General features: G+C 44.0%; 1 protein-coding gene across 2 annotated transcripts; it reads right to left on the reverse strand.

Annotated features, from left to right (window-relative positions):
* Positions 1 to 306: 306 nt before the first annotated feature.
* MCUR1 (mitochondrial calcium uniporter regulator 1) lies at positions 307 to 26,627 on the reverse strand. Of its 2 annotated transcripts, none has more exons than XM_047101934.1 (9): positions 26,065 to 26,627; positions 18,051 to 18,188; positions 14,248 to 14,351; positions 13,400 to 13,501; positions 11,826 to 11,867; positions 10,948 to 11,019; positions 6,942 to 6,995; positions 5,517 to 5,631; positions 307 to 735 (listed from the first exon to the last, which is right to left on the reverse strand). In XM_047101934.1, the coding sequence occupies exons 1-9, from the start codon at positions 26,495 to 26,497 to the stop codon at positions 701 to 703; spliced, it is 1,095 nt and encodes a 364-aa protein (XP_046957890.1). In that variant the 5' UTR covers positions 26,498 to 26,627; the 3' UTR covers positions 307 to 700. The 2 variants fall into 2 exon arrangements, with proteins under 2 accessions (XP_046957890.1, XP_046957889.1); XM_047101933.1 differs by lacking the exon at positions 307 to 735 and adding an exon at positions 948 to 4,446.
* Between the last annotated feature and the right edge of the window lie 889 nt (positions 26,628 to 27,516).

The following is a 27,516-nucleotide window of genomic DNA, read 5'->3' on the forward strand; positions in this document are numbered from 1 at the left end:
CAGTCTGTGACCCTCGCGTGGAAGCTGCGGAATTAGGGTAGACGCCACTGGCTGTACGATGCGTGGCAGCGCTCGGCTGGGGAAAGGCGGAGTCTTCGATTCCAGAAAGAAAGCTGTTTCTGGAAAATGCCATCCTTCGAGGCAACGTTCTTATTTTGGAGGACATCAAAGGCCGGAGGCAAAGCCAAGGCTTTCGTTTTGCGGCACCACGTGCATGTGAGAGCAGGACCAGGTGGATGGACGCCCCCCACCCGCTTTGTAAACACGGAGGCTGAGTCTGCAAATCATTGGAGGCTTTTTAGCAACTTTAAGGCTCATCCTCAAGTCCAGTTTATTTGACTCTCTACCATTGGTAGATTTCTGGTTGGAGACCATGAAAGGTACCTGACATTAATTTCTCAGCTATTTCACTGGTCCGCTTTCCCAAGGTGTCTGCTTTCCTCACATGCAGACGCGGTTACACTGAAGGTCGCCTGCACAGTGACTCGCGAAGAGCTCCCTCTTCCAGAGCTGGGACGCTTGCCCAGCGGGTCTCCAGGGAAGGAGCTGCCCCAAGGAACCACAGCACCCCTCCCTGCACCCTCCTGCTCGGCTGCCACCTTGGCCGCAGGCTTCGGATACGTTCTTCCGGGCTTTGTCCCAGTGGAATGAGCTCTCCAATCACCAAGCCTCGGGGCATGTGCTGGGCCTTTCCGGTTCTTCACCAGGAAGCTGGTCTGAGAGAGTTTTGCCCACCTGGAGAGAAAGGGGAGGTAAGAGGTGCAGAGAGGAGGTCTGATGGCATTGGAGTCTCGCCCCTCCTGAGCTTTGATCCTGTGAGCTAAAAGGGCAGATTCCTTCTTGCTCAGGCTAGCCTGATTTGGATTCCTAACACTCATACTTCTCAAACTTGAGCTTGAAAACCTCATTTCCCCTCAAGTAAAGGGTTTTACACAAGCATGCTGATTCTTTTGAATAATAAAAAAATTTATTTTGTAAATCAAATAAGCACTTCCCAGGTTGTCTATACAAACCCAATCTTGGGGGTACTAGATTTTCTTATAATACACCAACGTTACCCTATACAATTGGAGGGAGTAACAGTTAAAATGCAGTGCACGCACAGGTTGCTCTAGTTCTTCTCCATTCATTGAAAAATCTGAATGAGAAGTAGGCACACAGAAACAATCACATATTTTACTTTAGACAATAAAGATATTATACCCACTCTACAATAAAATGGAATTGAGTGTTTGCTTAAGTGACGAAAAGGTTAATAAATGATTTGGGTTATAATCAGAGGAACGGGAGTGTAAATCTTCAGCAGGACAGGTATTTTCAAAATAGAAGCGCAACGAAAGGCTCGACATTCCCCAACACAGGGAATACAGAAGGAATAGCTTCCGCTTAACACGTTCTTGCTCTAGTGTCAGAAAAGCTGCAAATCTGATACACGTACGTTAAGGCCGAAGTTTCTTAGACGGGGGTTCTAGATTCGTTTGCAAAGGACGGCGACAGGTTCGATGGAGCATGGTGGGGTGGAAGAGAAATGCTGGGCCGGTGCTGACATGGTTAATGCACAGGCAGAGGCGGGGACGGGGAGGAGGCCGAGAGACACAGAAGCGAGGCTCCTGTCACTAAGGGCAGCTACAAAGGGAAGGGCACGAGCTGAGCCGGGGCCAACCCAGGCAGGGACATGTTCGCTGTGGCTCAGGGTGTTTATTTTTAGAGTGTTCCCGAGACAAATTCCAGCGAGATGTCTGGTTTGAGTCAAGCCTTTCTTCTCGAACTTGACTTCTCAACTGAGGTCCTTGGCGTACTTGAGGGAAAAAAATGAATACATTCGGATTTGGTTCTGTTAGAGACGAAGCTGGAAAACCGGCCGAAGGGGTAAGAACGGCCCCGAGACCAAACTGCTGTTTCCTGGAAAGAACCGTAGAGACAGGCAGGTTTTGCTTACTAATGGAGCAGGAAAGGAGTCGATTTGGAGTTTAGGTTCTTAAAAAACAAAAAACAAAAAACCAGGGCAGGCGGGAGGAGGAGGTGGGAACGCAGAGGCAGCCTCGAAGGAGACGGAGCCTGTCCATTCGATGCCCTGCCTTGGGCACGCGTAGCTCAGGCACCTGTACCCACAGGGGCGTGTTGGCAGCTCTCAGCTCTGGTTAACTAACTCCCCAGGGCCCGGACACGAGCTCCCTGCAAGTTGGGCCGGGCATCCTCCCCCTTCCTGAGATTAGAAATTAGGCGAAGGCCTAAATCCCCAAGTGATCTGAATCCCTCTGAGCCAGGCTAGTTCAGGGAACGGTCACGCTGCTCTCAGAAGCCTGGGCCAGCCAGCAGCGGGGAGGGCATGCTCGTATTTCTGGCCCATATGCTCTTCCCATAGAAGACCTCTGACCAAAGAGAACACGGTCCCGAACCCCTGTAACCTCCACGGACGCACGCAACCCGAGCCACCCAAAGGCGAGTCCGTTGTTCCCAAGGTTGCGGGGATGGGGCGGCTGTCCTGTGCTGCAAACGACGCCAGAGCACAATCCAAGGCCCCGGATCCAGGGCCTGACGCAGCCCACTACTGCAAACCGCGGGGATGGCACCTGGGGTACTTTCTGGCAGATGAAAGAGTGTCACCCCACTGAGTGCCACTTAAAAACATATTTTACCGGGAAGTAAGGTCACCTCACTTGTTTTTAACCTACACGAGTCACTGTTTGCTCTGAAACCTAACTGCCTACAGTGCTTGTGCCTCTTGGGGATTCTCTTAATTCTGGAGGAGTGTCTGCGCTCCAGGCCCTCTCTCCAAGTTCTTATTCACGAAAGTTGTATCCACATTAAGCAGTGGCAAACGTGGTCTTAATGGGATGTCACTTACTTAAATCTTTAATAATTAAGGCAATTGCTAAATGTGCAGTATTTTCTGGGGCTCCGTCCCTGAAAGGGGAAGAACGTACTGCCACAGTCGTTTATGGAGCACTTGAGAGAATTCTGGATCAAGTTGAAAACGATTACATTACACTCACTTTGAAACCGATACCACCAATGCCAAAGTACTTGATTTTCATGCTTATTTGGAGTGCAGAATCTCTGTGCTAAACCTATGTTTTGAAAAAAGACAACGATTTACACTTCCGGAAGTTTCAAAATGACATCCAAAGGACAAAGGTAATTTGTCTGCCAACAGTGACGGTGGGTGATTTATTCCACCCGTTTGAGCGACACTTGTCTTCTCCACCGTACCAGGTCGTGTGCACACGCGTGTGGAGAGAGATGGAAAACATGGTCTCCGTGTCCTCCTTTTAAAAATGCTTCTCCTCTCCCACATCAGTCATTCAAATAACATGAGAACGTGCTTCTCTAAAAGGACCCTGTCGGTATCTAGGCATTTATTTGTTTTAAAAACCAGAGGTAAGGTAGGTATAAGAAAGTCTTGAACAACCAAAGGAATAGACCCAGGTTTGGACGATGAGCTAGCATGACGGTTCTCTAACTTCCAAGCATATTCATTAAAGGAAGACTTGTGTAAAAAGTGCATCCACTATCTAAAGATCTAGATACTGCTACAGAAGGAAAACTGAGTGGTTCTCTTGCATGCAAAGCAGATGAAGACCAGAAGGAAGGAGACCCTGTTGCACAAACTAGACTTCCATGCCGAGAATTAGCGCGTTTTCTAGGTAGGCAATGCCACAAATGGGAGTTACCTTACGGTTCTCACATCATGGAGACTTAAGTGAGAGGGTGGGAGAGAAACCTAGCACTCTGGGAGGTAAAAGAGAGTCCCCAGTACCATTACAAAACTTCGTTAGGCAACAAGATTTTCTAGCTGGAAGGCACGTAAAAAATAACCATGACAATAACAAAGACAATGGAAATGAAGAGGAAAAAAATCTGCTTTGGGTGGACAGGAGAGGGGAATCATTAAGACCCCAAACAACTGGGCCTGAAACACAGTTACCCTAATGTGGGGACTGGCTGATGGGAAGGACCGGGTCCTCAGGTAAAGAGGATTTGGTGCTCTTGGTTCAGTTTCGGTGATTCTTCAGCACTTAGTGAAGACGCTGAGACCCCCACGTCCTCTGACAAAAGATTTAAAATTGTGGAGAATTATGCAAATATTTACTGTTGATATGTCCCACAGGTTAGACCAAGTTCACTGGTCCAGCTGAGCGGGGTCTCCCACACTTTGTCCACCACCGCTCAGCGTTACAAAGCCAACTAGACAGAAAAGACGAAAGGAACAATTATGAAATTCTTGACTCCTTTCCTTGGTCATATGTCCATAATCTGCATAAAATAAATAATACATGTTAAATCGAAACCAGGGTTAAAATCTGGAAATGGGGGAGGGGGCGGGGAAGGACAGCAGTCTGGTTTTCTTAAGGCAGAACGATAAGGATTTCTTTAAACAGATACTTTATTACATCCACAGGCGATAAAATCCCAGAGCTACTGTTAGGCACGTAAATACAGACCCTGTAAGAAAAAAAAAAAAAAATCGAGCATAGTATTAGTTAACAGTTACTTAAGGAACAACTTTTCATTAAGAAAACACAGCTGTTTATCCACCTACCCACCAAGCAAAACAATGAACAAACGCAAGAAACTCAGATCGTCTGCTAATGTGCCATATTCCACGAGACACCTGCCCACGACAACATTCCACTACTTGGGGCACCAGGGTGGCTCAGGCACTTGAGTGTCTGCCTTTGGCTCGGGTCAGGATCTCATGGTTCATGAGTTTGAGCCCCACATTGGGATCGCTCCTGTCAGTGTGGACCCTGCTTTGGCTCCTCTGTGCCCCCCCCCCCTTTCTCTGCCTCTCCCCTCCTTGCACGCTCTCAAAAATAAATATAAAAATGTTAAACAAAAAATAAAAAAAACCCTCCACTCCTTCAAATCATCATCTTCAAAGTACAAATTATCCAATATTCAACAAAACTTTTTAATGAAAGCTGAGAATCACCGAAATTCTGTGGTCACAAAATACATGTATATTACAGGGACACACCCTTTAAACCTTCATGAACAAAATTCCACTTCTAAATGCTTTAGCAACTTGAAATACTGATTAATCCAAAACGTTAAATAGGAGTTGCAACGGATGGCTAATTATATTCACACGTGAGTCTTCATTTCCTCTTCGGGCTCAAAAATTACAAAACCAAAATAGCTCCTCACAGGGAGTGGGACCAACTGAAGCAGAGAGATCACAGTTCAAAAGCCTTTTACTCCATCCATAAAATGTTCTATCTTGAATTTCACTAAACAAGTTTTCAAGTAAGTAACGACTGTTCAATGAGAGTAACTTAGAAAATTTAAGATTCTGACCATCGTAAAGCACGTCGCTATGCTACTAAGGGGAAAAAAGGCGAATTACGGTATGATGATCCATCTATTAGAAATTGTAAGGTGCCTTCTAATTTCAGAGACGTTAAAATGTGAAAAAAATGTGTTAGAATCAACAAAGTGCGCATCTTTGACTTATTTTCTAAATTCTATGTATTTTCAGCTGTTCTGAACGACTTCGGCACAAAATAGCTTACCTGCTAAATATTTAATGTTATCAAGCTTGTGCGACTCCAGCATGGTTTTGAGGCCAGCGACCTCAGTGTCTATCTTCCTGTCGGTCTGGGTGACAGCCCGATCTTGCTGGGCATGCTTTTAAAACAGAGAGAGTCACAGCATTAAACCAGCTGGGATACCTCTGTCCCCATGGCTCCCTCCTAAGGACCCTCCCCAGCAGGGTGCAGTCGGAGAAAAAGCTGGGGTAAGATTGAGGAGACCTGGGCTTTGGTCTCTGTTCTTCTATCCTCACACTATGTGCACTGATCAGGGCCTTTAATATTCCTGTTACTTTATTGTAAGAATACAGTATACAATACATACAACACACAGAATATGTACTGACTACTGATGTTACTGGGAAGGTTTCCGGTCAACAGGAGGCTATTGGTGGTGAAGTGCTCGGGGAGTCACAAGTTATATGCAGAGTTCTGATGCATGGGAGGGTCCCTAATCTCCCTATCGTTCAAGGATCACTTGTAGTTCCTTATGGCTAACAATTCAGGGAATGAGTAAGGAAATAAATGCCTGGATGAGTAGAAAATATTCTGGAGGAATATTCTATTCTCTGATGGAAGTGTCTTGTGAGTTTCAGAGGTCCCAAGTAACATAGGAGGGGAAAAAAAGTAATGCGTGCCCTAAGTTCAAAAACAAAATAAAAAATAAAAAATCTCCATTCCTTATTCTTCAGTCACTGAGACTTAAACTTCCATTAAGATAATCAAACATTCTATTAAGTGCAAAAAAAAAAAAAAAAAAAATCCCCAGGATGCTCCAATTCTGGGTGCATACCCCAAAAACTGAAAGCAGGGACTCCAACAGGTACGTGTCCAACCACGTTCATAGCGGCATTATTCACGATGGCCAAAGGACGGCAGCAACCCAAGTGTCCACTGACAGGATAATGCAAACGTGGCACGTCCATATAATGGGGTATTATTCAGCCTTACAAAGGAGGGCAATTCTGACACGTGCTACAACACGGATGAACTTAAGGGCACTGTGCTGAGTGAAATAAGCCAGCCAGTCACAAAAGGACAAACACCGTATGACTCCACTTCCATGAGGTCCCCAGAGTAGTCAAACCCATAGAGACAGAGAGTAGAACAGGGGAGAAGGGAATGGCGACCTAGCGTGTAGCAGGTGGTTTCAGTTCTACAGGTGGTCAAGAGTTCTGCAGATGGACGGCAGTGATGGTTGTGTCATGATGTGGATGTACCTAATGCCATCGAACTGTTCACTTAGAAGTGGTTCAGGTGGCGATTTCATGTGTACTGAAAAGAAAACCCCTAGGACGCTGAGCCTGCGTGCATCCTCCCTATGACACATCACGAATGACAGTAACCATGCGTGGGATGAAGCAAAGGTGGACACAACCATCAAGGAAAGTCAGTCTCATGTCTTACCAATGCCACCATTTCTGTCCTCATTTCCAGCAGCTTCCTTTCATTCAACGAATACTGAAACAAACATGTAACCCAGATCAGATTCTGATTTATTCCTTTCTCCCTTTCCTCCTTCTGCATTCTCCGTACTTCCAAGAACACAGAACACTAGAGATCACCTCTGCTGCTAGCCCCGCTCCTGTAGATGCGTTTGCTCAACTTTCTGATTTCTAGCCACTCACTGCTCCAGTATCTGGATTCCTTTCATCACCCTGTCACCCCCTACCTCTCTCCCCTGCTCCTGTGCTCGCTTCGCTGTGATGTCATTAGGCCCCTCCCACTAGGGGACCAATCTGCATGGCTGCTGAGTCAGATGCCTTTTGGTTGTGAGAGGGTTGAAAAAAGTGGGGAAGGATGTAGTTTGGGAGCTATCCCTTCACAATTACAAAATTGGTCACTAGCTGAGGCTTAGACAAAGATAGGAATTTTATAAAGTTGGGGGAAAAACAGTTTCAAAGAATATTATTCTGTGACGCACATGTTGCCTAAAGATACAATTTAAGTACATCGATACAAGAAATGCACAAACCATCACATGTTGGTTTTAATTACACAACAACCCACTTGGGTGTTGTCACAATCCAGTGTTAATAAAGGAACAGACTAGCACTACCCAGAATCAAAATGGTATCTTGCCTTTGGCTATTAATGCTTATGCAAAGATTTAGTGCAATTTTGTTGTCATTGAGACCAAATTCAGACATACCACCTTAGCAATGGGCATTAGGATTTAACTGAGTTAACGAAAACCTATAATTTAAGTGAAAAATTAGCTTTTAATTCGTCACTAAATTAACATTGTTATAGGAGAGAAAATCAATGCTCTAGTATCTAGAAACGTTCTAGCTATAAAATGTTCCCCGGGCAATACCAGGGGGATAGAGTATAAAAACAGTGATGCCCAGAAATGAAAAAAAAAAAAAAAAACCGACAAAACCCAAAACCCCAAATCAAGGAATAGCCTAGGACCAAAGACTGCTCATCGCCTCTTTGTATGTCAAGGTTTCAGAAAAGGAAAGAGCTATGCATCAAATCACCACAAGAGGGCAGGGTGGACTGGATCTTTCTGCAAACCTTGGGCTCCAGTCTTCCCTAAGTCAGTCTCGACTAAACAGAAAAGAAAAGCCTAAATCTTGACATGGCCATGGATTTTAGAATAACCTCTATGGGATTCCATCTTCCTGCACCCCAAAGCAGTTTATAGGCTGTACTGCTTTTGAAACTGGCTGGAAGTGCCACCAGTTATATCTTTGAATCAGCATTATAACTTTAATTTTATTACTATTATTTTTTAAGTAGGCTCCACGCCCAATGTGGGGCTTAAACTCATGACCTTGAGATTAAGGGTCGCATGCTCTACTGAGTCAGCCAGGCGCCCCAGAATGATAACTTTATTAAACGAGGAAAGGGAGGGTCAAATAACTCTTCCCCAATGCACACTGAATCCACGCCAGCTGCGAAACAGTATATACGGTTGTCCTGCATTTCAGAGTCTTCTAAGTTAAGGATTACTGAGAACCACTTCTCAGCTGGGCTAATAAATCACATAAATTCACTGCCTTTAGCCCATGTTTACCGATCCCATACCTTCCCATCTCCTAGATGTATTTCTTCCCCACCTGGTTAGCTATGGGCTAAATCAAGTGCATTCAGATTTTCTGCTAGGTACATAACCCATAGGGACAAATGTAATTAAAAGAGTTTCTCTTCTTCTAGAGACTAATTGTATGCTAATGATTGCCAACTATTTTAGCGGGAGGAGGTGATTTAATCTTCATGGTTGAGACGTGTTTTTTAAGACAAGAAAGACAAGTGACATGGGCCTAATAATTACTTTGGACAACAAGGCTCAGCTCAACTCTTGAAATCCAGACACAGTTCTAAAATAAAGTTAAGTACCTATTTGCATTTGAGTACTGGCTTCATTTAGCATCGCAGCACATTTTGGTTACAGACTGTGAAAAACACGAAGTCAATGGACAAATGTGCATACTCAGTTTCTACAGGTGTATCCAGTTCTGTTTGTGAAAAATGCTTTGCACCCCATATTTCTCATTATCCTAAGAATGAAGACGCTATCTAACTACCGCGATCAAATTGAAATAAAGCCTGAAGAAGATGGATGGCTTAAAAATCGCCAGAGGCAACTCAAAGTGTATCTTTATTAGAACATATTCACTGAAGCATTACGTACAATCACTGAGACATGGAAGAGGTAAGTGTCCGCTGATGGGTGAATGAAGAAAATGTGGTGCATATGGGGTACCTGGGTGGCTCAGTTGGTTGAACATCTGACTTTGGCTCAGGTCATGATCTCACAGTTCGCGGGTTCAAGCCCCACGTCAGGCTCTGTGTTGACAGCTTGGAGCCTGGAGCCTGCTTCAGATTCTGTCTTCCTCTTTTTCTCTCTGCTCCTCCCCCACCTGTGCAATCTCTCTCTCTCAAAAATAAACATCAAAAAAAAGAAAAAAAGAAAATGTGGGGTGTGTGTGTACGTATATACGTGTGTGTATGAAATATTACTCAGCCATAAAAAGAAGGAAATCCCGCCGTTGGGAACAACATGGATGGACCTCGGGTGATTAAATAAGAGAAAGACAAATACTGTATGATCTCTCTTACATGTGGAATCTAAAAAACTGCCCCCAAACCAAAAAGAAACCCCTCAAAACCTGAGCTAACAGATACAGAGACCAGATTAGTGGCTGCCACAGGTGGGAGCTGCAGGGTGGGTGAAATGGGTCAAAAGGTACAGACTTACAGTCGTAAACACTGTAAGTCCTGGGATGTAATGTAAGGCATGGTGACTACAGGTAATTGTACTATATTGTATATTTCAAAGTCGCTAAGAGAACAGATCGTAAAAGTTCTCATGGCAAGAAAAAAATTTTGTAACAATGTATGGTGAGAGATGGTGACTAGATTCACAGTGGTGATGGTTTTGCAATGTATAAAAATATGAAATCATTATCTTGTATGCCTGAAATGAATATAATGCTGTATATGTCGATTATAATATAATAAACTTTTCAAAAAGTATTACTGTGAAAGTTCTGAGGGGGGAAAAAGTACTTATCTGCATCGTGTTTGAAAAAAGCAAAGGCAGCAGAACTGCATTTCCAGTTTTCTTGGGTCCCCGTATGTGATCCCACAAATTGCTGTATGAGTGCTAGTCGGCTTACTTACTCTAGTATCTTTTTTGTAACAAATGTATACAACTACTTTTCCTAATTAAAAGTTTCAATTTAACGTAACTTAAAGAATCGTTTAGAATTTGCATTTCAAAACTATGCAATAAAGTCATTAAGATGTCTTTATTAAAAAAAAAAAAAAGACTATGCTTTGGATTCTGCATCTCCCTCTCTGTCTCTCTCAAAAATACATAAACTTAAAAAAAAAAAAGCTTACATGGAAATATTTTTTTAATCCTGAATTTCAGTGTAGAATTTGATATTAATAATTTAATATTCAAGACAGATCATCAACTTAACTTTTGAGAAATCAGGACCCGTGGAGGTTTAAGTCAGATTAAATAGAGCGAGATTGAGTTTGGTTTCTTTGGTAACATCTAAGTAACACATAATTTAGTCTCTCTGAAATAAGATTCAAACTTGATTTGACCAAGATTTTAATCAAAAAAAAATTTTTTTTTGAGATTTTTTTAAAGATTTTGAGTAATCTCTACACACAATGTGGGGCCTGGACTCGTGTCCCTGAGATCAAGAGTCACAGGCTCTACGGACTGAGCTAGCCAGGCATCCCTCCAAAATTTGCATTTTAATGCCATTTTGGAAAGCATCAAATTTAAGCTGTAAGCCAAAAACAGAATTAAAGCGAAAACTGCCTACCAACAATACCTGGGTAAGTGTGTGACAGCACTGCTGAGCTGTAAATAAACTCAGACCTGACCAAGTACGCATCCTGCGGAGAAATGAATTCGCACTCGGTTTTTAAAGAAAGGACATACCAGTTCCTTCACTCTGCTCTTTTCTAGATTGAACTCTAGTTTGGTATCTGTCCGGACCTTGACCACTTCATCCTAGGAGGAGGGCAAAGAAAGAAAGAAAGAAGTCCACAGTGAGAAAGGGGAACCTTGGGGTGCGAAGCCTAGAATGGTGACCCTGCTGGTTCTCTCCTGAGCCAACGGCTGAGGCACGGGGCGGGGCCAGGGGCTCTCAGAGATACGGAGACAGGAGGACCGTCCCTGGCCAAGCCATGGCTGCACTCAGCCCTGTCTTGGGAGTCCCCAGTCGTATACACAAACAATCCCCTTTAATGCTCAAGTCAGTCCAGGGGGGGTCACTGTCGCCTTTAACCTCAAGATTCCCAGTGTAATCTCTTTACAGAATTCGTGGCAAAAGTCATTCCCCGGACCACTCTGGAAAGCAGAGTTGGGCTCAAAGAAGGAAAATACTAAATTCTGGTTTAAATAAAGCCTTCTTTCTGACACTCACCAGAACCTTTTCTTCCTTAACATCCATGTCCTTTCCACTTAAAAAAGAAAAAAATCAAACAGCTGGCACAGTAAGCATTTAAAACCACAGGTAATTCTCCAAGGCCAGTCTCTTCTAAGAGAATCTAGAGGTTCCAAGTGGCTACCTAAGAATTTTTTAACCTAAAAATGACTTAATTCATCCGATTCATCCTAGAACACAATTTTCTTAACGAATTTGGTTACAGACATCGCTAACTTATTCCGTGACTATGTTCTTAGCTAAATCTTCCAATGTGTACTTCTGAGACATATTACACAAATAATTAACATAGAATTAAAGGGCTTCTGACATTATATTTATTACTACGTTTATGTAAGTGCAAACAAGAAAGCAGGAGTGAGGATCTTACCATTACTTGTTGTTTTAACCGATGTAGTTCGAGGTTTATTTTCTAAAAACACATTAAAAAAAAAAAAAGTCAAGGGTACGCTTAGAAGGTTAGAAAAAAAATACACAAAACTTGGTAATACACACATCAGGACACGTATGTGCATGAGTTTTCCTGATTCTTTTCTCATTGAACACGAACCTCGCCGCATTCAGAATGAAATGTGACCCGAACAGCCCCCGCAGCAGAAATCTGTCAGGCCAGGAGGGTAAGACCACGCGTGTGCCTATCTTGAGATCAGTTTTAATTCATTTTGAAAGTTACATAAAATCAGTAATGCAATTGTTTTCAACATACATGTTTGCCTCCAGAGGCCCTGCTTTCTTTAATACCTCCTTCAACTTTGAACAAATTCTGCCTTCAGACAAGCTGATTTCAAGGACAAGTGTGAGAGTTTCAAACTTTACCATTTTCTAGCAAAAGAAGGAATCTTTTGCTAGAAGGCTTCTTACAAGACTAGGATGAACCGGTAATAAATGGACTTCCTCTACGGAACTCTAACGAGGACTGAAAACAAAAGGAAGGATGCAAACACAGCACGGGCTGCACTTTACAAACCACGGGATTCTTTATAGCACCACTTGGTCAGGAGAACCCAAATTTGGAAACAATTTTAATATGCACTTGACCCTTGAACAACGCAGGTGTTAGGGGCACTGACCCACACACAGTTAAAAATCTGCATATAACTTCTGACTCCCCCAAAACTTAACTAATAGCCTACTGTTGACTGGAAGCCTTACCAATAACAGGACACATATTTTGCACGTTATATGTATTATATACTATCTTCTTACAATAAAGTAAGCCACTGAAAAGGTAATGTTATTAAAAATCTTTTAATGTTTATTTTTGAGAGAGAGAGAAAGAGATAAAGAGAGAAAGAGAGAAAGAGAGAGAGAGAGAGAGAGAGAGAGGGAGAAACAGTGTGAGCAGGGGGAGGGGCAGAGAGAGAGGGAGACACAGAATTGGAAGCAGGCTCCAGGCTCTGAGCCATCAGCACAGAGCCCGACATGGGGCTCACACTCACAAGCCGTGAGATCATGACCTGAGCTGAAGTCGGAAGTTGAACAGACTGAGCCCCCCAGGTGCCCCAGAACAGGAAATGTTGTAAAGAAAATCCTAAGGAAGAGGATACACATTCACTGAACTGTATAAGTGGACCTCTTCAGTTCCAACCCACGTTGTTCAGGGGTCAATCTCCTGTATGTCACAGGAAAATAATGTGGCACATTCACATGACCCTACAGACAGTGGACAAGAGCAAAATCTGCTGCTGCAAGCCACAATGGATGCTTCCCCCAGATGAGGTTCTGGAAAAGGCAAAACTGGCCAACGGTGCCACAGGCCAGGCTAGTGGTTTCCTAGCAGGGTGGGGGTCAGCAGATTTCTGGGGTCCCAGTAACATTCGACTTCTCGACCTGACTGGTAGCGGGCACCTGGTGAAGACACGTCTATCGTGCACTTTGTCTCTGTGTGTTGGGTCTCAACGTCTCGATACTATTTTGTAAGGATGAGGGGCTCTTCAGTGTTACCTCATTTTCTGCTCTGAGGGCTGAAAATTCACTCTTCTCCAAAATAACCATATCTTTTTTCACATTAGCAATCTGAGACATGATTTGCTGAACAGTGATCTCCTAGGAAGAGAGAAACAAAACATATCAATAACCTGGGCGGGCCTGGGACGTCCGCCTCCTACCTGGTATCATCTTTGCGAGAAACCAGAAGAACGCGGACGTGAGAAAAGAAGCGCAGCGAGGCCATGCTCTATTAATGAGGAAAGGAAAACGGTAAAGACCAAGTCCAGTATCATCATCAAGCGTGCCACGGTTAGAAGGGTGGCAGTCTGAGGGCCAGCGGCTCACGAACACGCCGCCACAGTGCTGGCCAGATCGCCCTTTGTTGCGTATGGTTGGTGGACTGCCACAGTCTGTTTTCAAGCATAGTGAGTTTTCCAGCACGATTCTACAACAGTGGACAAAAGAGCTTCAAATAAATATTTTTTATGCCACTGGAATCATTCGCCTCTCAACTACTGGTTAAAAGTACCATATGCTTTTCAGAGGTGCCTGGGTGGCTCAGTCGGTTAAGCATCTGACTTCAGCTCAGGTCCTGATCTCATAGTCCGTGAGTTTGAGCCCCCGCGTCAGGCTCTGTGCTGACACCTCGGAGCCTGGAGCCTGCTTCCGATTCTGTGTCTCCCTCTCTCTCTGCCCTTCCCCTGCTTGTGCTCTGTCTCTCTCTCTCTCAAAATAATAAACATTAAAAAAAGAAATTTAAAAAAAAGTACCATATGCTTTTCAATAGAATATTATCCAAAAATATGTATCACAAATAACATCCCAGCTTCAGACTTTAAATTTGCTACAGTGCCCCAACTAACCTGCTGCATCTTGGTGACCATATCCTTGTAGACGATATCCATATTGGCATCGGTGATCTTGACCAACGCAGAGACAGTGATTTCTGCTTGCTGGGTGGTAAACCCTAAGCGAACACACACAGACAGTCACACTCTGGAGACTCCGTTTGTCACAAAACAAAACAAAACAAAACCCAGAAAAAAACCCTTCACAGAAAGGGAGACAATGCAAAGAAAGGGAGAAAGTGAATTCAGAAAGCCCAGTGTGGCAGGAGGTGAAGAGACCAGAGTCTGTGATGTGTCTGTCACTCTGGACAAGCATGACACATTGGAGTCTATTTCCCCAAGTAAGATAAAGGGTTGGGCTGGTGTCCTCTAACATCCCACCCAGCTGTCAAAAATCATGTTTCCAGAGAATGTCTCATGACAAAGAGGAAGCCTGAAGTGTGGGGTCAAGGGAAGGAAAGCAAGACTCAAAATTACAGATGCAGTTTACTGCTTTTGTAATTTAACAAAGACCCTAGGTAATTTTTCTTTTTCTCTGTGTGGTCTACATTTTCTAGAATGACATGTCTTCCCGAATTCTAAAATGTACATGTTAGTAAAGAATAATTTACCTAAGTAGGAAAGTTCAATTGTTTTATAACCTGCATAAATCTGTCAAATCACCGACCATATAAAGATAACTAGTAATTCAGCTGTTAATTTATTTGATGTTAAAAAGACAAAATCATTTTTTTTATGTTTCCTCTACAGGTCTCTTGGGTTACTTGTGGAGAGGGGGCCAGGTGCTACTCAGTAAATGATACTGAATTAAATTATATAAACATCCAACTCAGCAGTGTCACTGTTTCCAATAACTGTAGACGGTAATTTACATTTCACATTGGAAATCCTAATAAAAATGTTTAAAACCAAGTCCCTGGAAAGTAATTTTTTTTCTATTAAACACTTCCAGCCATAAGAACTACGGAAGAATCTACTGATTATTGTAATTAAAGGCACTTTGAATAAAGTTATAACTGATACAATTTGGATCAGACGAAGCATGGGAGTAAAATTTTTAAAAACCAAAGGCAAAGACTTGAAAGAAACAAAAAAGGACCTCCAAAGACCTACTCCCTTCACTTTACTCGAAATCCTTAAATTTTCAACACGTGGGTCATGTACATTTAGAAAAATCATCTAAAAGGTTACCCACCAAAATGTTAATGCTGTTTAGCTCTGGGGTATTGGGATTCAAGAGTTTTTTTGTTGTTTCTTTTCTGCCTTCCCCATTTTTTGAAAATGAGTCTTGCAAGTTTTGAAACTTTATGACAGTTTCCCAGTTAAATATAATTAGTTTGGCAGCGATGAGTAAAAGAGAAAGAGAAACCGGAGAAGAACTTATGCTGATGATCAACTCCACAACCTTATAATTTATAGCCAGCTGTGGGAGGAGAAAGGGATAAGAAAAAGTAGAAGTTAGGCCTAAAAACCTGCCAGGTTACCAGGTACAAATCAATGTTTTGTGAGGAGGACAGACCAATACACGATCAGGGTCAGGGAAGCTGCAAGACGGACGGAACTTCTCTCAAGCAGGAGACACAGCCGAGGAGAAGAGGACAGAGGGTGGGGTGTTCCTGGACGGGTCCTTCTGGGCCTCACCCTACGGCATCGGGGACCCATATCGCTCCTCTAAGAGGCCTCGCGCCCTACACTGCAGTGGGTTCCTCCCAACACCGGTCTTGAGAGATGCAAACACTCAGGGGTCAAGGTTTGAAAACAAGAAAAGCAGGAAGTACATCCATCGGAATAAGACACTTTAAACATGAACAATTTTTATTTATCAAAACTAACTAAATCGACTTGTATGCGGGGGGAGGGGAAGTAAACCGCACCTGTTAGCGGGACGTTGCTCTGAGGCCATCTCGAGGCCACTGCAGCTACCCTGCCACTTAGCAAAATTTGTGACGCTTCCTCACCAACCCCACGCACCTGCGTGGAGCGAAACCTCCCCATTATCTTGAACGTGTCTTTTTACGTTGGGTTACTTTCAATGCAAGAACACGAGGTCCATCCAAAAAAGGAAAAAGTAGGAAGACTTCTGCTTATCAAGACAATTCTTATGCCTCTCTTCTCACTTATGCTCTTCTTTTTCAAATTCTGAGCTGAAAGACAGTTTGGTGAAAGAAAGGCCTAACGTTTCAACTCTGAGAAGCAAAGTGGTGAAAATTATGATACAGTGCTTGACCGTTTCTCCAAAGTGCGTTCAAGTACATGGTATTTCCTTTAATTCTCAAAAAAGATCTTCGGAATTCTTATTGTGCTGACGCTACCGATGAGATGAAGAGATGGAAACTGGGAAGAATGACAGAGCTGCCTGGCTGTGCAGCGGGGCCCCGGGCAGAGCTTGAACCCAGAACTTCTAACTCCCCTGCCCCAGCACGGCAGAACTCACACCATCGCGTGTCCTGGGCAAGTGAAGCACAGGGTAGCCCGGACAAACAGCCACACAGTGTAGTAAAGGGTCACAGTACAGAGAATGAGAATTGGTGTGTCCGTCTAGATGAGACAAAAAGAGAATGTGGGGCGCCTGTGTGGCTCAGTTAGTTAAGTGTCAGACTGCAGCCCAGGTCACGATCTCATGGTTTGTGAGTTCGAACCCCATGTCAGGCTCACAGCTGTCAGCACAGGGCCTGGAGCCCGCTTCAGATCCTCTGTCCCCACTCTCTCTCTGACCCTCCTCCACTTACACACTCTCTCTCTCTCAAAAATAAACATTTAAAAAATAATAAAACATAAATAAAAGAGATGTTACCTATGTACTGAAGGCACTTTCAGTAAATGTCATATATGTTAGAGCTACCTTTCATGTTAATGAACAGCAAGAAGGGAAAATATTAGACTACTTAAAAACACCACAAGTTAGAATTATTAGCAATTGCTGCTCAGGAAAATTTTAATTTCATAAAAGTCTTCAAAGCACACATCATGCACAGTAATAAAGCTACCCCTTCTATGCTACAGACAGCTGTCACAGGAACCATTCCTGACTTTTGCTAACTTGTGTCTAAATTTTTATCTAGAACGCTGTACTTCTAGAATGATGTTATAAAAAATACACTTCTTGGGGCGCCTGGGTGGCTCGGTCAGTTAAGCATCCAACTTCGGCTCAGGTCACGATCTCGCAGTTTGTGAGTTTGAGCCCTGTGTCGGGCTCTGTGCTGACAGCTCAGAGCCTGGAGCCTGCTTCGGATTCTGGGTCTCCCTTTCTCTCTGTCCCTCCCCTGCTCACACTGTCTCTCTGTCTCTCTGTCTCTCTCTCTCTCTCACACAAATAAATAAACATTAAAATAATTTTTTTATTTTTTTTTTTATTTTTTTTTTTTTCAACGTTTATTTATTTTTGGGACAGAGAGAGACAGAGCATGAACGGGGGAGGGGCAGAGAGAGAGGGAGACACAGAATCGGAAACAGGCTCCAGGCTCCGAGCCATCAGCCCAGAGCCTGACGCGGGGCTCGAACTCACGGACCGCGAGATCGTGACCTGGCTGAAGTCGGACGCTTAACCGACTGTGCCACCCAGGCGCCCCTAAAATAATTTTTTTAAAATGCACTTCTCTCAGACAGAGAGAAAATGGGTGGGAAAAGTCTCAACTGTACCAATGAAGTGAAAATGTCCTTAAGCAAAAAATAAGAACTTAAAAAACACAGAGTGACCAAAAGATTACCTGTAGACTTAAAGTCAAAGAATAATATGAGAAATTAGATAAGATCATGAGAAGTCGTATTTTACAGCGTTTTTTTTTTCTGTGGCATTGAGCTTGGCACAAAAGGATTACCATTTTCTTCGAGTAAACACACTAAGGCATGGGTGTCAAAGTAGAGCTTCCTGTTCCCACAAGAGGTGAACTCCCTCCTTTTGTGCTCCACATCTCTCCTGTGTTCCAGCTGCAGGCTTCCAGCAGACAGGCTTAGTTCTAGAAAGGACAGGACAATAAAGCTCAAAACAGGACCTGGTGGTAAAGGAAAGCCATGAAAGAACATGGCATACCTCAAAAGCCTACCCGTTTTTTTTTACGTTTATTTTTTAAAAGTAATCTTTACACCTAAAGTGGGGCTCAAACCCACAACCCCAAGATCAAGAGTCGCGCACTCTTCTGAATGAGCCAGCCAGGCACCCCTCTTTTTTTTAAACAGCTTTATTGAGATGTAATTCACATACTATGCAATTCACCCATTTCAAGTGTTCAATGCGATTTTTACTGTAATTACAGAGTTCTGCAACCTTCTCCACAGTTAACTCTAGAACATTTCCATCATCCGAAAAAGAAACCCTATACCCTTTAGCTATCACGCCCCAATCTCCCTACTCCCTGACCCCCACGCAACCCCTTATCTACTTTCTGTCTCTACGCATTTGCCTACTCTGGGCATTTCATAGGAAGAGATCATAAGGGATGTGGTATTTGTGACTGGTTTCCTTCACTTAGGTGAGGTTTTCAAGGTTCACCCACCTTGTAATTACATGCACTTTTTATACCTTTTTATTGCTGAATCACATTGTGTTTCAGGAATATACCAATTTTTTTCTTATCTACTCATCAGTTGAAGGACGTTTGAGTTGTTTCTACTTCCTGGCTATTAGGAATGATGCTGCTGGGAACATTAGTGTATGAGATTTTGTGTGAACCAGTTTTCAATTCTCGTGGGTATATATCCAGGATTCAAACTGTTGCATCATATAGTGACTGTGTTTAACCTTATGAGGTTATGACAGGCTATTTTCCAAAGTGGCTATGCCATTTTTCATTCCCAACAGCAGTGTCTGACGGATACAATTTCTCTACATCCTCAATACGTGAAATTTTTTTTTTATTATTATTACAATCATCCTAGGGGGTATAAAGTGGTATCCCATTACAATTTTATTATTATTTTCTTTAGATATCTTTTCAACTATGGTATTTACTTATTTGTTCTCTATGATTAAGAGTCTGTTTCTTGGCTTATCTCTCTCACCTTTTTTCCCCTGTTTGTTTCTTAAATTCCAAATATGAGTGAAATCATAGGACTTATTTCGCTTAGCATTGTACTCTCTAGCTCTATCCATGTCTTTGCAAATGGCAAGATTTTATCCTTTATATGACTAAATAATATTCCGATGTATATCTATACCACATCTTCTCTATCCATTCATCAGCCGATGGACCCTTGGGCTGCTTCCGCAATTCGGCTGTTGTAACTAATGCTGCAATAAACATAGGGATAGTCCATTGTAGTTTTCATTTGCACTTCCCTGATGCCTGATGTTGAGCATCTTTTCATGTGCTTAGTGGCCATTTGTATATCTTCCTTGGAGAAATATCTATATCCATTTAAAAAAAAATTGGGTTATCTTTTTATTATTGAGTTGGTTGTTAAGAGTTCTTTATACATTTTAGAAAAAGTTCCTTATCATTTATATGATTTGGAAATATTCTCTCCCATTCTGTGGGCTGGCTTTCACTTTATCGATGGTGACTTTTGAAGCACAATAGGTTTTTATTTTAATGAAATCCAATTTATTTATTTTTTGTTCCTTGTGTTTTTGGTGTCACATCTCAGAAACCACTGGCTAATTCCAGGACACAAAAATTTACACCTATATTTTTTTCCTGAAGTTTTATAATTTCAGCTCTCATATTTAGGTCTTTGATCCATTTAACTTTTATGTGGTGTGAGATGAGGGTTCAACTTCTTTTGAGTGTGGATGTCCAGTTGTTTCAGCAAATCTTTGAGAGAGATTGTTTTAAATCTGTATATTAATTGGGGGAGTACAAATTCAATCCATGAACATAGGATGTCTTTCCATTTCTTTTTTTTTTTTTTTTTTTTGGTTTTACTGTTTATTTATTTTTGAGACAGAGACAGAATGCGAGTGGGAGAGGGGCAGAGAGAGGGAGACATAGAATCTGAAGCAGGCTCTAGGCTTTGAGTTGTCAGCATAGAGCCCAAAGCAGGGCTCGGACTCACGCACTGTGAGATCACAACCTAAGCCAAAGTCAGATGCTTAACCAACTGAGCCACCCAGGCGCCCCTATGTCTTTAATTTTTTAATAATGTTATGTAGGTTTCACAAAAGAGCTGACACTTGAACACAGGTTTTAACCACATGGGTCTGCTTATACACAGATTTTTTATAGTACAGTACTGTAAATGTATTTCCCCATCTTTATGATTTCCTTAATAACATTTTCTTTTCTCTAGCTTACACTATTATATGGAATAGAACACATGTCATAGACAAAATATTATATTATACACAACTGTCTATTAGGTAAAGCTTCTGGCCAAGCTATTACCAGTTAAAGTTTCAGGAAGTCAGAAGTTAAACACAGATTTTCAATCATGTGGAATATAAGTTTTGTGGGTTTTTATGTTAAATTTATCCCTAAGTATTTTATTCTTTTTGATGCTACTATAAAGGGTATTGTTTTTTAGATTTTTTTCAGATTGTTCATTCTAGTGTAGAGTAATGCAACTGATTTTTTTTTTTTTTACACATTTTTAATTTTGATCTTGTATCCTGCAATCTTGCTGAACTGGTTAATTAGCTCTAATGGTTTTTTAGCAAATTCCTTAGAGTTTTCTATGTACAAGATTATGTCATCTATGAAGAGTGATAGTTTTACTTCTTATCTGGATGCCTTTTGTCTTGACCGGGTCAGAATTTCTAGTACAATGTTGGATGGATGGTGATTTGCTCCTGATCTTTGGTGGGAAAGTATTCGTCTTTCACTATTAAGTATGATGTTAGCTGTGGGTTTTTCACAGATGCCTTTCACCTTTTTATCTGAAGGGGTGCTGAATGTTGTCAAATTCTTTGTCTTTTGAGATGATCATGTGGTTTCTCTTCTTTATTTTTTTAATACGGTGCAGTACGTGAACTGATTTTCAGATCTTAAATGAACCTGCTGTTCCTGGGACAGAATCCCCTTTAGTCATGATGTATACTCCTTTCTTACATAGTGCTGGATTTGATTTGTTGCGTATTTTGCTGAGGATTTTTGTGTCTTTATCCAGAATTGGATATTGGTCTATAGTTTTCATTCTTTGTGATGTCTCTGTAAAAGCCTATCTTTAGAGAGAGGTGTCCTAACAATTTGTATATTATCTTTTCTACGAATTTCTGTGCATTTAGCCACAGATCCAACCCATTTTGTAAACTTGTTTGAGGTTCCCTGGCTTTTGTATTTCATGAACCATAAAAATAGTTTTAAAAAATATGTAACAATTGCAATGCCAATGAGTAATTCTGTCAAAAAGGACATTTAAACATAATAGCTCCTTACTATTACAATCATACTATAAAAAACACTTTGACAGCAAAAGAAAAAAAAAAGAGATGAACAATATAAAAAAAAAACCTTTCAGGGGCACCTGGGTGACTCAATCGGTTGAGCGTCTGACTTCGGCTCAGGTCATGATCTCACGGTTGGAGTTCGAGCCCCGCATCGGGCTCTGTGCTGACAGCTCAGAGCCTGGAGCCTGCTTCAGATTCTGTGTCTCCCTCTCTTTCTACCCCTCCCCTGCTCATGCTCTGTCTCTCTCTGTCTCTTAAAAATAAATAAATGTTAAAAAAGTTAAAAAAAAAAACCCTTTCATTTAAATGTAATAAACATAGCTGTATGAAAATATTGCCTCATATTTGTCCTTGCTTTTCTACGATGCCAGGTTTGGAGAAGGGTGGTAGAAGAAAGAACAGTCACTACTCAAGAGTTCAAAGGTTTTCTCAGTAAGATCCCTAAGTGACTAGAAAGATAGTTCAGCTAATCAGCTCCTATAGTCAGTCCTTCACCTCCAAACATTTTAAAGGAAACTGCACGTACGCAAAAGTGTGGCGTGGACAGGACCCTACAGATCCGATGCTTGTCTGTAAGCTACAGCAGTGGTTCCCACCTTGGAAAGAGGCTCAGTCGGGATCAGGTACAAGAAATCCAATAATCATTTTGTACCAAGCGCGGTTTGCAGACTGATGAAATACAAAATGCAACAGCTATCATATGTATGTGTGAGTTTAAGGGTTAAACAAACAAACAAAAAAAGGCCCTTACTTTCAGAGAACTGTCAGCCTATAGTATAAGGTCCTTGGCAAGGGGCAACTGGATGGCGCAGCTGGTTAAGTGTCCGACTTCGGCCCAGGTCACGATCTCATGGTTCATGAGTGTGAGCCCCGCATTGGGCTCTCTGCTGTCAGCACAGGGCCTGCTGTATTCCCCTCTCTCTCTGCCCCCCCCCACTCATATTTTTTTCTCTCTCTCAATAAATAAACTTAAAAAAAAAAGGCGTTGGCAAAGCATACAAATACAGAGCCTGTCCTAATTTAGCCCACACTTGCCCTTTCAGATTTCTTTCCAGCCACTTAAGCTATTCCGTTTCCTGCACTTACATAACCTTGGTACTCCAACCTTAAGTCTGCTCTGCCCCCCTTTTTCAACTGGTAAATTTTACGAAACCTTTTTACGCTTTTTCATTTAATTTTACAATCTGCTAAGCACATACTAAGTTCCGGGCAGAGCATTACACTACTCTGTATGGTTCTGTCTGCTAGTTCCACCCAGGGCAGGGGGCAGCCTTGATTGCTCCTTATCTGCGTTCTCAGCCCAGTTCAGACAGCTCGATCACAGCACTCCCTGTATTATTCCCACATCTGTATCATCCATTAGTCCAAACATCCCAAGAGCAGCTAGTCTTAGTCACGTTCGCGTTGTTAGCATCTAGCAGAAGGCCTGGCATGCTGCAGGCCAGAAATAATTTTTTTCTTTTAATGTTTATTTATTTGAGACAGAGAGTGTGAGCAGGGGAGGGGCAGAGAGAGAGGGAGAGAAAGAATCCGAAGCAGGCTCTGCACTGTCAGCACAGAGCCCGACGTGGGGCTCAATCTCCTGAACCATGAGATCATAACCTGAATGGAAATTAAGAGTTGGATGCTTTAACCGACTGAGCCACCCAGGTACCGCCAGAAATTTTTTAAGGGAACTCTATGATCTGGATTATGAGACTGTCTAGAAAGAAAATTTGAAATCAACTCCTTTTGCCTCTTCACCAATGGTCTTTCTTTTTTACATTAAGTTGCTCAGTTAAATCTGGTCTTTTTTCACCCTTTCTGTCCAGTCCTGAGATAAAAGTGGCCTCTGTGAGAAGAGACCCCGAATGTCTGCCTGACACAGGAACAGACCTAGCTCGAGAAACAGTGGGGGTGGACAAATGAATGACCGAATCTCTTACGGGGCTCTCTAGAGGTTACACCACCCATCTTTCAACTGTGCTGAACTGTCCCATGGGTCGCGAGTTGAAAACACTAGAGTCTAGAGGGGACTTGTGAAGAGTGATGGAGTTTTCTAGTATCGAATTTCTTGTTTAACCAAGAAAAATAACCACTTGTGTGATTTAACCCCCCCCCCCCCGCTCACACACACACAAAATAAACTATCACAACTACTTTCGAAGCAAGAGCTAATTCCAAACTTCGATACCGCAGATTTTTTTTTCTCGTCCAAAAACAACTTATTTCGGTCGCAAAATATGTACTGCCATCTGAAAAGTGGAGAAAAGGACTGGCCACTTGTCACTTGGCAGGCCAACCTCTGCTGACAGAAGCTGCATGTCCTGTCTTCTGTCAAAGGGCAGAGCCTGAGGACGACCAATATTCTGGCATGTGGAATACCTCTGACTCATTTTTTCTCCTTTATGGTGACAACACAGTGAGGCCCAAGAACTGGGAACTCCTACCAATAACCAGGAAGCAAGTAAAGGGAGCTATGCTACAGTGTCATGTGGAATTCTCCTTTGGAGGGACCATCAGGCTATCAAAAGGATATTAAAAATACATACATAGGGGCGCGTGGGTGGCTCAGTCGGTTAAGTGTCCGACTTCGGCTCAGGTCATGATCTCGCGGTCCGTGAGTTCGAGCCCCGCGTCGGGCTCTGTGCTGACAGCTCAGAGCCTGGAGCCTGTTTCAGATTCTGTGTCTCCCTCTCTCTGACCCTCTCCCGTTCATGCTCTCTCTCTGTCTCAAAAATAAATAAATGTTAAAAAAAAATTTTTTTTTAAATAAAAAAATAAAAAAAAATAAAAATACATACATAAGCAGCCCAAAGTTGGCCTTGAACAGAGGAGGAAGCCAGGCACAAACTTCCTATTCGTAACATCCTCAAGTCTCAGTAGCTCTGGTACTGAACACAGCATGAGGCTGGAGGCAAAAAGGACCAAAACTTATGCTGCTAGTTAATGGGCACACACACTCCTTAAGTGTGTGTTGTCTGTTTCCCCATAGTTAGGCATCCGTTCTCACTGTGAAGAATGAGATCCTTTGAGACTAACCCAATAGGACCTCCTTCTTGACACACTCTCAGAAAACTGATGAGAAAAGGCTCTTCCCCTTTGCCCCAGCATCTTGAATTATGAAATGAAAATAAATCACGTTACCAGCCTGTCAAAAAAAAAAAAAAAAAAAAAAAGAAAGAAAGAAAGAAAGAAAGCAGCAAAAGCACTGAAATAAAGACCAAAGCCATCTCTAACTCAGAATTACTGCAGGACACTGACAGAGTTCACGACTCTTTCTCCACCCTTTATACATAAAGCTTCCTCCCTTCACTTTCTTCCTCTCCCAATCAGTTTCTCCCCCAGCCACAGGCATTCTCAAATTTTAGATGCGGTCAACATTCACAGGGCATTTCTACTGAGAAAAACATAATAAATAAAGAAATAAATAAATACCCATCAGTGTAGTTACTGATGGCTACCGACTCATACGTATAGCCCACCCAAAGTGATATTTTTGCCCTTTGCTAATTAATAAAGATGACCACAAATGATGGATCTAATAATCAACCATTTGCTGCCTAGTAAACTGAGCCTGTTTTTGGACTTCCCTAATCTTTATGCAGGGCAGTGACTGCCCTCACCTTCCAGAATTTAATCAAATGCCACCTTCTGAATGAAACCTATTCTGATAACCCCATTTAAATCCATAGCTGGAGGCCCCCCTCACTTCTAACCCTTACCACCTCTGTTTTTTTTTTCCCCTACAGTATTTGCGTACATATATGTAAATTATATGTGTATGTGTAAGTTAAAGCTATCAAGCCGTATCATCTCCTCTGCTAGAGTGAAGATCCGAGATTTTGTCAATTGATACATCCCAAGGACCCAGAAAAGTGCGAAACACAGAACAGGCAACTAGTGGTTAAGGAGTTAATAAATCCGTTAGAGTAGGGGGGGCACGGGGGGGGGGGCGCCTGGGTGGCTCAGGTCAGATCTCACCGTTTGTGAGTTCCTTGGGAGTCGGGCTCTGTGCTGACAGCTCAGAGCCTGGGGCCTGCGTCCGATTCTGTGTCTCCCTCTCTCCCTGCCCCTCCCCCGCCCACTGTCTCTCTTAAAAATAAATAGATTAAAAAAAAATCCATGAGAGTCGTAAATAAAATGGTAATAAGCTCGCAGACCCCCGCAGCCGCCCGCACCCCAGGCGCGACAGGACGCACGAGTCAGCGGCGCCCACGCGGCGGCTCCCCGCAGCCCGGAGCACCGGCTCCCCGCCCAGCGCGCGGTCCTCCCCGCAGCCCGAGCCAACAGCGCGCCACACACCTGGTGCCCGGGACTCCGCGTCATTCGGCTCTTCCCGGCTGGCCAAGGCCAGGCGACCGCGGGTCACCAGGGCAGGGCACCACACAGACCTTCGTCCCCACGCCCCAGCAGAGGAGCCCGGCGACCTCTGCACACCCGACCTGTGGGTGGCCGAGCCTCCCCCCTGCCCCAGCTCGGGAGGTTAAAGCCAGAGCTGCCCCCGCATCCCGCGGCCGCGCGGCCCTCACCTCTCCTGGAGGAAGCGACGGGGGCCACCCGGCCTAGGCACAGGTGGAGGAGGCCCGCGGCCGAGGCGACGCCCGGGGCGAGGCCCCGCAGGCACCTCCCAGCGCCGCCGCGACCGGCCGGGGGCACGGAGGGCCCCGGGCGCGAGCGCTCCCGCTCCGCGAGGGGCCGGCGCGGGGAGGCGGCGGCGGCCAGGCGCGGGGAGGGCACGAGCAGGAGGAGGAGCAGCGGGGAGGCACGTGACGCTCCGCCGCGGGCCGCCGGGGCGCGGGGCCGCAGCGCCCCCAAAGCCCCCGGCAGCGCGGACAGGCAGTGGCGCGCCGGGACGCCGCGGCCGCCCGGGCTTCCGCAGCGGCCGGAGGGCAGGAAGAGCAGAAGCCGCCGGCGGCCCGTAGGGCGCTTCGGCCTCCCGCCCGCTACGAAGCCGCACTCCATCGCCACGGCGGTCACCGGCCCGGGCGCGCGCTCATGCCGCCCCTCGCGCGGCGCCGGCCGGTGTCAGACGACAGGAGCGAGCGTGGGCGGCGGCCTCGACCCGCCCTTTCCTGCCGGGCTGCCGGGCCGCCGGGCTCCGGACGCGCGCCGAGGCGGGGCGGGGCCGGGGGCGGGGCCGGGGGCGGGGCACGGTCCCAGGTACCGCGAGAGTGACTTGCCCCGGACCAGCTCAGTAGGGTGGAGGCGGCGGGCGCTACGGGATCTGGGTTGCCTGCCCGGCTGCCACGATTTGCATAGTCAGTGTTCTGGTGTCCTTACAAAGAAATTAATGACCCTGGCGCCCTTCAGAATCCCTTGAAAAGTCCCCGCACCACCAGGCTGCCCTGGTCATTTTTTCTGGCCGAAGTCCCCCAGCGTGTGGTGTGCACGTTAAGGAATTAACAGGGCCGAGGGAGCGGCGCTTACTTAGTCAATACATTTTAAAGGATAAACTTCAGAGCTTTTGTTTTCGGATTAGTACACAATCTGGGGAATTTAAAACGTGGGGTTTGTATGTTAACGGAGAGCTACAGGCGTAGGATATCTGACACTAGTGGTGTTCAGTTCAGTGAACTTTTTGAATGCCTAGCGCACCTGTCTCGGTTACAGGTTGGTCTGTTGTGTGAACTCGGTGTTTCCTGAGTGAGGGAATGAAACGCACAAAGCTCAAGGCTTGGAGAGAGAAAGAAAAATGAGTTGTCCTTGTCCCCCAGGAGTTTTCTTACACACTTACATATGTCCACATACATGATGGAAGGAAAGCATGTTTTATGAGCCTTAAGAGCTATAAAGTGCTGGTAAGAGAGAAGAGAGTGCATATGGCGTTGAAAGGGGTGGAAGGAAGGTTTAAGTAGCTATCAAAATACAAATAACTAAAAATGTTAAGGTGCAAGTTGACACTTTCATAAGAAGTTAGTAGGAGTTACACATTTGTAGAACTGGTAGGGAAAGCAATTTAGCAAAGTGTATCAACAGCCTTT

This window comes from Lynx rufus, unplaced genomic scaffold (assembly GCF_022079265.1).
Source record: "Lynx rufus isolate CCGP_SWC_20201006 ecotype Redwood Valley unplaced genomic scaffold, mLynRuf1.p SCAF_6, whole genome shotgun sequence".
NCBI lineage: Eukaryota > Metazoa > Chordata > Mammalia > Carnivora > Felidae > Lynx > Lynx rufus.